Here is a 12,774-nt window from a genome sequence, read left to right as displayed (position 1 = left end):
TTCTGCTTTATACTGAGGTAGCTGCACTACACCGTGGAGACAAGAGGTGTTCCCTGTGTAATAAGCCACAAGCATACATCCAAGGATGTATTTTTTTACCTTTGCTTTTTCATACCTGAATTATAATTACATTCTTACTGAGAAATTACAGATGATTTATTGTCTTTTTTACTTCTCTTTACTAAACTGTTAATGATTTTGTCAGGGTAACTTAACTGCCAATGTCTCTGAGAATCAGAAAACAAACAAACAAAACCCAAGAAAAGATCCTCCAGAGGTCAAGCACATACCAATATTAGAATTTCAGAATTAATTATAAAGGCACTTTGAAAGGAGGTTCTCAAGTCTGCTTTTAGAAGCATAGAGAAATTTAGTAAGACTCCAAATATAAAATTCTGAAGTTGAAATAACCTAATGTATGGAAGTACTACGACTATTAATCACTGGTAACTGGTAAAGATCACTTTCTATTCCATAAATAGGTAATAGATGGAGCTCTCATGTGATGAGCTGCTTGGGCTTTAACTCTCTCCAGAAAAATACATACAATGTTGCTAATTTAGAGTGATTAGAAAAAATCACGCTAAAATTTTCACTAGCACATGATTTACAAGACATATGAACTGAGTTAAGAGTACCATTTACTCTTGTGTTCAACCAGTTCCACTGAGCTAAAGATAAAACACAACTTACACTGTCACACTAACTTGCTCTTTGCTGAGGAGTAGGCATACGTAGACTTCTATGCAATTTAGGCTCTCATCTAAAAAAAATTCAGTTGTTGCAGAGATTGCTCACTTTTTTTTTTCTTTAAAAGTTAACAGTGCCAGTGTTTGTCTGTCTTAACCTGCAGGCACTGTGAAATAACAGTGAAATATGAGCTTCTCAAAGATGGGCTCTTTTTGCTAAGATTTTACTGTTAGAACATACCATGTTCTTCCACCTCAATGTCAGAACATGGGAGAGCATCCCTTCACTTTTGTCTTACCAAGGCCAAAATAAACACTGACTCTCGATCTCGATCACTGTCTACGTAGGTAGGTATTAGTGCCTAGATACCATGGATATACTCCCCTGGAGATTTCTGAAGTGCAGAAAGCAGAATGACCTTGTTACTTTAACAGAAGTGTCATATGCAGACACTGAGGAGAAGAAAGAACCAGTGCCTAGAACAGGAAGAGTTCCCATTTCATAAATATCTTTCTTGATGTATGCTCCATGACAGCAAAGAGCTGTGGATGGAATGAATGGAAGTTTTCTTTTGTAACCCATCTCATAAAGGATCAGACAGATCACTAAAATCAACCTGAGGAGACTAAAAATGGCAGCAAACAAATCTCAGTTCTGACACTGTTCTGAATGCATTTCTGGGAGGTTTTAAGCATTCCAATACCACCCATAAGAATCTTGCATAAGGGCATTAATAATGATGCCAAAGTAGATTTTTCAAGGATTCGGATTAATTTATTTTATGAGAGCTTTTCCCTCAAGTCTTGCTTAGCGCTCCAGCCTGAACTACTCCTGCACGTCTGAAAGATGGAAGGCACAAAGAGTTCCCAAAGACCCGTTCCTCTGCAGCTAGGGACTGCTTCATGTCCCAGGGAGCGGTAACGCGGGGCACACGGCCCCATGCCTACACGGAGGTGAAGCAGACCTTTACCCGGGCGCACCTTTTCAATTCGCAGCATTATCCGTGCACACCAGTCCTCTTCTCCTCCATCCCACGGGAAAAGCTCTTAAGAGATGCGCCGTGAACCCTCCTGAGCCAACAAGGCTCTGTCATCAAGAGCCCACGGAAAGCAGCAAAACCTCGGCAGACCCCACCGGAGCTCCTCGGCGAAGCTGCGCGCAGCCGACGGCAGCGGCGCCCCGGTCGTCCAGGGAGGAGCAGGAAGCGATGCCGGAGCTGCTCCCAGCCACCACCCCCAACCCCGTCCCCGACACACCCCCTTCGGCAGCGGTCCGCGGCCCAGCCGGTCCGCAGCGCCCCGGTAACGGCTGAGGGGATCGAGTCGCCCCAGACCCCCCCCCCGCCCCGACCTGCTCAGGTACCCCGGGGAGGGGGGGGGGACCGCTCCCCTCCTCCCGCCGCGGCACAGCGGGTTCCAGGCGCCACACCGCCCCGAGCCCCGCTTCATTACGGCACGGCTCCCGCCGTGAGGGTAGCGGGGCGGCCCGGCCTGGGCGGCGCGGAGGGGGCGGCCCCGTCCCCCGCAGTTACCTTCCCGGTACTTCTTGCGCAGCCGCCGGTGGACGCTCTTGACCACCCCCGACAGTTTCTCCTGTTCCAGCTTCCGTTCCTGCTCCGGCGGCGGCGGGGGAGGTGCGGCGGCAGCAGCAGGAGCAGCGGCAGCCCCGCCGGGCCGTGTCGGTGTCTGTGGAACGGCCTCCATGGCGGTACCGCTGCTCCGCCGCGCGCAGCCCGGCTGAGGGGGAGGTGTGAGCGGCGGGCGCAATGGCAGAGCGCGCATGCGCGGACGACGGCTCCGCCCCTGCGGCATGCCGGGAATTGTAGTCTTCGGCCACCTCCGGGCCGGGCCGGGCCTCGCCGGTGGGGCCGATCCCTGTCCCTGTGGGATGTCTCATCCCTGAGGGCAGCAGTGTTTTGGCTGCACCCCGGCCCGGACACCCTGGAGGTGTGGGCTCGGTTATTTCCAGCAAAAACTTCCCCCAGCCTACGTCTGGAGAACGTGACCCCGCGGTGTGTAATAAACTAGTGGGAGAAATGAGATGGAAAACACGTCCCGGGTACAGGGACAGGGGGGCTTCAGGGCACTGCTGCCTCGGGGGCTCCTCCCTCCTCCCGGTGTTTCCTCAGTTCCCGTGCTGCCCCAAGGGCCCACGTTAAAGGTGTGGGTGTGAATCCCGCTGAAGTAAGGTGGGAAAGCCCCCACCTACAGAAGACCTTGCAGAAACAAAGTGAATTCAAGACACGGAAAAGCCAAGCCCCATAGGGTGCTGCCTGTGGTGTGGGGGCTTTCACACAGGCTTTGTGTTCTGTCTCCTGCTCAGCCCACTTCTCAGCACAGTTCTGACATTATTTTGGTGGAATCAACACTTGCAGACAGCAAAATCTCCCCTCCAAGAGAAATCCTTCATCTGCAGCTCTCTGCCTGCCTTCAATCTTTTACCAAGCCTGAGGTACTCAATTTCTCCCCATTGGAAATGTGCTGGATGAAACCATCCCTGGTGAGATCCCAGCAGGGAAATCTGCCATGAAGTTGCTTGTTTGAGTTGGCCAGAAGGAGCTAATTGTCTTCTCTGAAGAAACTTCTCTGTTCAGAAACATTAGGGAGGTAATTGAGGTCACAATTAAATCGGTGACAAATCTGACTTGGGTAGGATTTCATCCTAATAAGAAGTCAGTGATAGATGCAACTTTATGCAGTGGGGTGTATAACAGGTCCTTATCAGCACTCTGTCAGTCCTGCCAAAAATATTTTAGAGCTAATGACAGAGCATGTGTTGTTCTGCTTTTCTGATAAACTTCTTTTTGAAGGTGCAATTATCAAGACAAAACAGCAATGTCCAAGCAAAAGCTTTTCATCTTTACTGACTGGGAAGACATTCCTTTTTCACTCCACTCTGAGCTATGCAGATAAATACTGCATTGCACCCTGATTACTGCATTGCTCGGAAAGTGGGTTGCTTTTTCAGTACTGTTATTTTGCAGTAAGCACTCAAAAATTTCAGTGTTTTATTTATTATGTGTATTTTACTGTCAGAATGTTTCAGTTTGTTTTTTTCTTTCTCGAGATGCAGGAGAATGGACAAAGGTTTAAATTTTTGCTACTTGCATCATCAATAAGAAAGAAAAAGGAAGTGTAGTGATTGAGTTATTCTTTTAGTTACATTTTCCTTTCAATTTTGAAATGAAAAAGAATGAGCATATGTTAATTCAGAAAAAAAACAACAAAACAAACCATAAAAAACCCCAACTCAGTAACCTAGTAGATATTAATTTTACTTTGGTTTGGAAGACATCTGAAAACCAGCTTGCCATAAGGGTTATTTTATTTCATATTCACAGAACTGATCCAAGAGGTTAAATCTGAATTAGAAAAACTTGGTGCTAGGGTTTTTGAAATATTTTTATTTCTAATTTATATGCACATCCACAAAAGAAGAACTAAGTGTAAAAAGAGGTGACATTGACAACTGCTGGGAACTACTTTCATTCTATGAGCTACTTGGAACCTTTTGGTTAAGGAGAAGCCTACATGATGATTAATGTTCTTCCCAGTTTTACATTGGATAGGATTTGGGGAAGCACAGGATGAAGATGAAACACACGACCCATTTTTCTGTGGGCAGCCTGGTGCTAGGAGAGGGCTGAGGGAGCTTTCACAGAAGAGGAGAATGACACCAGAATGACAGAAAAGAAATGGAGGCATTTGGAAGATGCCTAAAAGATACTGCTCCCTCCAGTTGAAAGCCTCCACACTCAAGTGTAGGGTACACAGTCAAAATATGAGTGTGTCTGTGGTTTGGAAATCTAATCACGGAACTGGCAAATTGGGGAAAACTTCACTTACATGAAATGCACTCTCTCAGAGTAATAAAAAAAGTTCATGTTTGAATGAGGTTATGAGTGTTGTTTTTCAGTTCTCAGCAATTCTTTCTAAAACTAAGAAGGTGGTTTTAAATAAAAAGTGGCTTTAATTTATCAAAATAATTTTTAAACTCACTTTATTAATACTAGGCATGCTTTTTTACTGTGGCTAAACTGTACGGTTTTTACAAGACTAACCTTTTAAAATAAAAGTAATGATGCTTTATAATTTCAATACATTGATTATTTTCTGGTATTTTAGACATTTGTTGACAAAGGAAAAAAACCCAACCAATATTTTAATGCACAAGACTATTTCTATATCTCGGTGTACAAGCTATTATTAAAAAATAGGAAATAGAGAAGTATTGTATTTTTAACATAAGTGGTTCTATATGAAAATAGATCAAATAATAAAATGCATTCTTCCTTCTCTAAGGAGTAATTTAGGAGTTTAAATAAGCAAGTAAATGGCATTTACCAGATGTCAGGTTTTTCCAGGAACATAAATAAAAGACTACTTGGGGAAGATGCTTTATGCTTTCAGAAGACACAGATACCTACCTTAGGATATGTGGGGAGAGCTGGCTCTCAGCAACAGACTCCAAACAGGAATTAATCAAAGGAGGTGCTTGTCCATGGCACTGCATGGAGATAGCAGGGGGTGATGGAGTGGGAGATTCAAGCAGGATGGGTCCTGGCAGGCCTGGAACTGATCATAGGATCACAGAATCATAGAATTGCTGGGTTGGAAGGGACCTCAGAGACCATCAAGTCCAACCCTTGATCCACTACTGCTGCAGTTACCAGACCATGGCACTGAGTGCCACATCCAGTCTCTTTGTAAGTATCTCCAGGGATGGAGAATCCACTACTTCCCTGGGCAGACCATTCCAATGCCTGATCACCCTCTCCATAAAGAAATTCTTTCTAATATCCAACCTAAGCTTCCCCTGGCACAACTGAAGACCATGCCCTCTTGTCTTGTTGAAAGTCGTCTGGAAAAAGAGACCAACCCCCACCTGGCTACACCCTCCTTTCAGGGAGTTGTAGAGAGCGATGAGGTCTCCCCTGAACCACTGATGACCCAGTGCTCTGTCAAGGTAGAGGAAAACCATCTGTGCTCAATGCATTTCTTGAACACAGTGCAGGAAGAGTCAAGGAACAAATGTATGTGAATATAAATCTTGTGATTGTCCTGGAGGCACAAGAGCAGAATGAGCAATAAGGATGTGTCCATTTAGTCCAATAAACAACTTATGTCCTGATGGAGTTGATAGAGTCTGGCCATCTGGGGGAGACTTGTTTGGAGCAGCTAAGCTTACTATCTTGAATGTAGAAAATGGAAAAAGGTTCCTCTGTGTGTTAAAAAAAAGAAAGAAAAAGCTTATTTAGGGCAGACTGGAACTGTTCCTCTTGATGTTTCTGCAGTATTTCAGTGCCCATCTTTTCAGGAATAGCTTTAGAAACAAAGTCTCCATTCACAGGCTAGGAAGAAGAAAAATAGCCCCAGCAGTGCTCAGGTGGCTGTAACCATTGAGGATGTGGGAAAACCGGTTCACATCCCTGCTCTGCCTGAGGGGATCTGAACCCACATCTTCACTACATTATCATACGAAGTGGAAGTGCCTCTTGCTTCCTGAAGGAAGGCTGACAGCAGCCTGTATGTTCAGTCATTCTCCCCAGGAAAACAGGGAAAGAGAAGTAACACAAAAACTTTCTGAGCTGTGCAAGCCAGGAGAGGTTTGCTTCCATCTCTACTTCAGTGATACTTTCCACAATCAAGTCTTCTCAGCCTTTCACGCCTTCTGTTTTACAGATGCTGGTTGTTTGAAAAGGGAAAAACAAAAAAACCCAACAACACAGCATCAAAGAGAAGACAATACTCAGTGTGATGTCACTGTCATAAGACTCGTTAATGCAGTGTAATCTGCACAAATATTCCAAAAGCATGTAATGATTTTAATGAAATATTAAAACGTTGTGGTGATTTTAAAAGAATAAAAGATTCTTTGTTAGACATGGAAATGTGTTTGCTATGTGTATCCAAAGGTAAAGCAGCAATAGCATATTTGGTTTGAATTTAAGGTTTTTCTTCTTCATTAATTGTGGAGTCCTATAAGCCACTAAAATAAGATAATTTGAATTAAAAAGTGTGAGTCACATCCCTGAATTTGCACTGATACAATTATTAAGAGCTGCTCCATTATTACATTTCTCCAGAATGCACACTTTAGGAATTTAGTAATTAAAATTACATAGTAATTAAAACTGCTACTCCATAACAACAATTTTATAGCTACACATCCTGAATTCTATTCCTGGAGGTTGACATCTCTAGAAGTATGGTTGCCTCAGCAGCCTCATCACTTAGACCATTGAGTATTTTAGTGGAAGAAATTTGGTTTGCTATTTACTTCAGTCTGTATCTGAAGTCCTGATATTTACAGAAATAAACATTTTGCTTCTGGAAAACAGAAGGTTCTTCTATTGATGGAAAAATTCATGTTACTCTTCAAGTAAGTAGGCAGAGACACCCAGCTTGGAGAGAAAGGCTGAAAAATCCTTTACACATGGGGGCTCATTAAGTATTCTCAAGACCACAAGACTTAGAAAATGGTAGTAGATTTTATTTATTGAAACTGTGTCTTTTGCTTGTTAGCTTGTGTTGCAATAAGGCAGGAATAATTTTATCAGTAGCCAGCATTTTTGATAAACAACACATTCACAGCCTCCGTTGTGGCCAGCAGATACCAACTGTGTCTGTCCATGTAAAGGAGCTGGGTTTTTTTGACACAGGGAGGAAAAGTTAAGGTTGTTAATCCCTTCAGTCTGTCCCTTGTTCATTAGTAAAATGGGCATTAAACTCACAGAACTACTGTAATGTTTACTGAAAAACAGCAAATTCCTTTATAACTCAGTTATTCTGAATTTTATTTGTATTGGAAGGAAGTAAAATAGTCTTTTAATGCTGAGAACAGATAATGTATTTTTCAAAGAAATGTTGTACTTAATTATAAAACTTCTTTGCAACATAAGCATCACCAACATACTTAATATTCTCTTAAGAAAGATCATTAAATATAAACATAACTTATTGAAAAGTAATCCCAAATTCCCTCAAAAATCTGTTTTTTCATTGATTTTAGCCTGAACACGTTCCCCTTTTATTTGGAATGTATGAATTATTAAATGAAGAGAGTCAATATAATGATTGCTTTAACAAAGATTACTAGCTGCTCTTTCTAGAATGAGTTTCTTCTTAGATGATTTCTTGCTGCCATAACAGATTAACTCACAAAATCACTTTGATTTAGCAAGAGATGTCAAAACATCCAGCAGGTCTAACTGGTTTTCTTTCAATGTCAGACAAAATAGTTTGTGGTTTTAGCACTGATTCATGTTTCTGTCAGCTGCTATGCATAAACTTGCTGAGTAATCAATTCAGTCACAGTAACTTTAAGGAAATTTGGTGCTAGAAGGAAAGCTTTTATGTTTGATTATTTGTGCATCTGTGGAACATGAGAGCCTTAAAGATATTCTCAATTCTTAGGTTTCAAATTCCCATCTTCATGTATGGGTCAGGTATGTATAATTTCCTTGATCTCAACAGCAATGTAGCTGTACATTTTATTAGGTAATTTTCAACATGGGACATATTACAGTATGCCTGTAATCTTGTATTGCAGGTATGATAGCCTGACTCATAACCTAAGATGACCTCAGTCTGATTGGAGATGTGGGTGCTAAAAACCTCCCAGAGAAAGGCTAAGCTTTAGGAGAATTTTTCAAGACAGAAAAAAAAAAAAAAATCCGTGGAAAATAATCTGTTTCTCTGATGCCACTGACAGACCATCTTATTCTGTGTCATTTTGCTTTATCTTTTCCCTCCTAAGTCCTGAGAGGGTGTGGCAGAAGGTATTTTGGGTATCATTAGACATGAACTGTAAAGGAATGCAGGTTTACTATGCATAAACTATTCTTGTCTATTCCAAAGATTACACAACTCCTTTAATCTCTGCTGCCTCTTGAGTACTGTCATGTGGCTTATTTGGGACTCTACTGAAGTTCAAGTCAAGTTTTCAGTGAAGAAGATGAGAGAACAACAACAACAAAGTCTCCTCATACAACATCAAATGGAGCTCTGTCTTTGGGACAACATATTGCAGGCCTTATGATACACTTCAGGAAGAGCAAGGTCTGCCAAAGCTCTTACCTCCCCTGTACACACGGTTGTGCACAGCTGGTGCACATTTCATGTTCTAGGTTTGACTAAGTCTGGCTTCAGTGACACTAATGCCTAAGATATTATCTAAAAAATTAAAAGGATTACCACTCTCATCATCAGTTTGAAGAATCAGGACTTAGGAACCTAAAGAATGGTGGTAGGGCAAATGAAGCCAAGAATATTAATGCTGTTTCAGAATTTTTGACAGTAAGTACACAAAGGTTTGCAATAGTTTTCCCATCTGAGCACTGCAGTTAAAGATTATCTACTGTTAGAGGAACAGCTTATCTTTTCTTCTCCAGAACATCTCATAAAACAACTGTGACACAAATACCACGAAGTGAGCATTCTCCACACTGGATTTTTAAAAAAATTTATCCTCTATTAAGAATTATCTGATAGCAACAACCCTGAGGTATGAATGGGACTAAAGTCTGCAGAAGAAGAAAGCAGTTATGAAAAGCTTATTTAAAGATAGGCAGAACTGTGATAAAAATAAATAACAATTTCAATTTGTTGAGGATACACTGATAAAGTATTATGTTCCAAAACAGGAAATAGGGCAGAAAGGTACCGTAGCAGTTCATGGAGACATACATTTCATACCAATGTTCAGATCTTAGTTAAGACTTGAAGGCTTTCAAATTTCTGACTAATAAAATGTCTGTAACCTCTCTCCACATATAAGAGTGTTCTTGGACATTAACCACCTTGTTACCTCCTAGAAAAACTTTAGGCAAATAAGATTCTATTATTGTTATAGTTATGGTTGGAATCTTAAGTGTTGTTAAAATAATGAATTATTACATGCTGAAAACGTTTCACTAAAAAATTAAAATATATGTGCTTGAGCTACACTTAAGCCATTACATTAAATGCAGGTTAAAAGAAAAGTTGTCAAACAGCAAGGAAAGAGTCATCTGCCTCCAGACACCTCTCATTTCAGTTCCACATGCAGGGGCTGCAGTAGTGCCTCTGCCCAAGTCCCACGCAAGACCAGGGGCTGTTGCACAGAGTTTTTTTGCTGTTCTGCTGTGCTTTCCTTCTCCCAGAAGGTCCTGCATGGCTCCCACCCTCTTTTCCAGCTGAACCCCCGTGACAGCAACACTACTCCAGCCCTCTGTCCTCCTTGTGCCTCAGCCCCTCGGACCTCCTGAGCCCCTGCTCTGAGATCTGGAGCCAACTCCTGTCCTGTTTTCCTGCTTTCCTGTTGGATTGCTGCGTCATCACTGGGCACAACTTTAGTTGCACCACAAGCAGTGGGCGACAGGGATTGTGCTGAAGCCCGGCCTTGCCTTGCAGAGAAACACAGAGGTGAAAAGTCTGCTGTAAACCCAGCTGTCCAAAATGGAAAGTGGCAGCTATGTTGAGGGAGGAAGGAACAGATGAGGGAAGGCTGCCATCTGCCTCATGGCAAGGTTGAAGCTGCTGCCCGGGAGAGCTGGCAGTGCTGGGAACAGGAACAACTCCTTTATCTGGTGAGGATGGGGTGATGTGGAAATGCAGACTAAGAGACACGTCCAGCAAACCACAGAGGAGACACAAACAGACACACACACAAAGCTGGAGTGGCCACCATAAAGCATGAGCCTTTGCAGTCTGAAACCTTCTGCAATTCTGTGCTTTTTCCCTGGGCAGATCGAAAACATTTCAGAGCAAGGCCGTAATCTCAGTAGCATCCAAGCCACATGGCAGCCTTCATCTGCTTTGGCAGAATCCCAAGTGTATGCTCTGAACAGCTCTGTAATTATAACCACAACATATTTTTCAGCCCCTACAGGTGCTCTGTCCTTTTCATTAATTAAAAAAGGAAAGGGAGAGAAAGAGCTAAATGCAAATACATAATTTCTTCAGGATTGTGGTTATCAAGTGGAAGCTATATATTTACAGAAAATGTAGCTTTGCCTTTCAAAAGCAGATAAATTTTATTTGGCATCCCATATTGAAGTGCTTACCTTTGCCATTCTGACTTTTCCTTGAAACATGTCACACGTAGATATTTTTTGTCAGAAATGTTTTCAAACTGAAGTAAACTCTCCCTGTAAATGTTGATGGCTTCATTATAGAGAAATGACCTTAAAAATGTTTTTATAAGAAAAATGTCTATTTATCCTACTCTCTTTTCTACACTAATCACTAAGGAAAAGGTGTGAATTTGGAAGTCATAATGATTACGTACTAAAAAATGGGAACAGTGATTTGCCAGCACACTGTAATGTAAGGAGGGCATAAGAGCCAAAGGCAGAGCTCGTGCTTGCTGGAATGTGGAAGGTGAATGTCTGCTGAATTACTCCTTTAAATCCAGCTGACATAGCTATCAGCTCTCAGGTCATATGCTCATCAAGAACATCATTTCATATTATAAAGTTATATTTGCCTCTTTTGGAGCCTGGCGTGATCAGCAAAATTCAACATAAGGCTTATCACACAGCCTATCAGGTATTGAAGCATTGCTGTCCTTGCCTTTTCAGAAGTTAAAATGGTCTCCTGGAGGGTTTTCTTCATAAATAGAAACAGTCTTTTCTTAGAAGACGTAGAAATAATTCTGAAGCATGACAAAAAGTAATTGTAGCCAATTATCTTACATAACTCATGACCTTTCAAGCTCTATTTGTACTCATAAAGGTGAATTCTATCCGTCATTACCTAAAGGTCCTTGAACCAGACGAAAAAGCATAACCAAAAATGTATTTTAAGAACCATTTGGGAGCTTGTCCTTTCATTAACTTGTTTGGTTTGTTTTTGTTTTTCCCAAGAGTACTAAAACCTGTACGAAACGGTGGGAAGACATTTTTGGTTTAAAAGTATTTACTTCCCTTTGGTAAAAGACTGCATCCATTTTTTTACCATTCAGGCTGAAATATCAAGACCCAAAGATATACAGAATGCTCTAGATGGCTTTACATTTATTGGAGGGCTGTCCATGTGTAGTTACTTTTACATAATTCACAATTTCAAAAGCAGCTGCCTGTAAACCCAGTTGGGTGGGACAAACAGAATTCTGTAGGTCTGCAAAGGCTTGATTGTGAGAGGAGTATCTCAAACTGGATGGCATGAAAGACTGTTTTTGGTCTGCACATTGGTTATATTTAAATCATGTTTGGCAATGACTTCTGGAGGCCTTTCACCAGGTTCCCGGATCCAGAATGAGGCATCTGATGAGTCCGTGTTGATAAATTTTTTTCAGGCTACCTACAAATCTCATTTGTTCTATGGCATTGGCACTACTTAGGATGCCTTCTTGGTCATGTTTTATGTCTGATTGCTTCCCTTAATTTTAGTCTGTAATTTGTTGCAGCCCAGAAGCTGCTTCATGACCTGGCCTCATAGTGGAGGCAGAAACCTCTGAACAAGGGGCACACATCCAGCTGCAAACAGCAGCTTCTGTCACCACCTCAGTGTAACCTGATGGAGCCAGAGCTCTAAGAGAAACAAGACAAATGGCAATTGGACCTTGAATTCACACCTGGCTTGTTTGTTTTGCAGTAGTTTCTTCATGCAGGGGAACATCAATGGGACCCTGGCCAGTTACCTTTTGCTGGAGAAACCTTTTGCTCCTGGGGTTGGAATGGGTCTGCCTACATTAGCAGTTAAGAGCACTGCATAAATGTTACTATGATGTGAATCATTCCTTGCCTGTGAATCTCTTATGCCTGATGTTCTTTAAGTTTGGAGGACAAGAGCTGAATTTCTTCCCAAAGAAGCTTAGGTGGAAATTGCATGCCAAGGATATTTCTAACATGTCCCAAAGGTAATGGTAACATGTAATCTTTACGCTGCTGAGAAAGAGTACAGAGGTTGATCCTGCTATTATTTTGAATTTTACTTCAGCATAATTTCCTCTTTTATCCTGAATAACATAAATGCTAACACAAAGATGAGCTTTTAAAGCTCTCCGTGACTGAGACTTCTGTAGAAGTGCTAGGGTTATCTTTTTGCAATCTGAGCAATTTGATTAGATTTTTCAAAGTGTTTTTCAATTTTTTTCCAAAAT

The 12,774-nt window shown here is 41.8% G+C and overlaps 1 protein-coding gene across 1 annotated transcript in view; it reads right to left on the bottom strand.

The window, feature by feature from the left end:
- The window catches only part of BMT2 (base methyltransferase of 25S rRNA 2 homolog), a 33,515-nt gene extending 31,052 nt beyond the window's left edge, over positions 1-2,463 (bottom strand). The window contains exon 1 of the mRNA XM_030469083.1: positions 2,222-2,463. Within this exon, the coding sequence (XP_030324943.1) occupies positions 2,222-2,393 (172 nt within the window). The 5' untranslated portion in view covers positions 2,394-2,463. The remainder of the gene's footprint in view (positions 1-2,221) is intronic.
- Between the last annotated feature and the right edge of the window lie 10,311 nt (positions 2,464-12,774).

This window comes from Calypte anna, chromosome 1 (assembly GCF_003957555.1).
Source record: "Calypte anna isolate BGI_N300 chromosome 1, bCalAnn1_v1.p, whole genome shotgun sequence".
Classification (NCBI taxonomy): Eukaryota; Metazoa; Chordata; class Aves; order Apodiformes; family Trochilidae; genus Calypte; species Calypte anna.
Note: the sequence above shows the minus strand (reverse complement) of the source record. Positions and strands in the feature narration are given on the sequence as shown.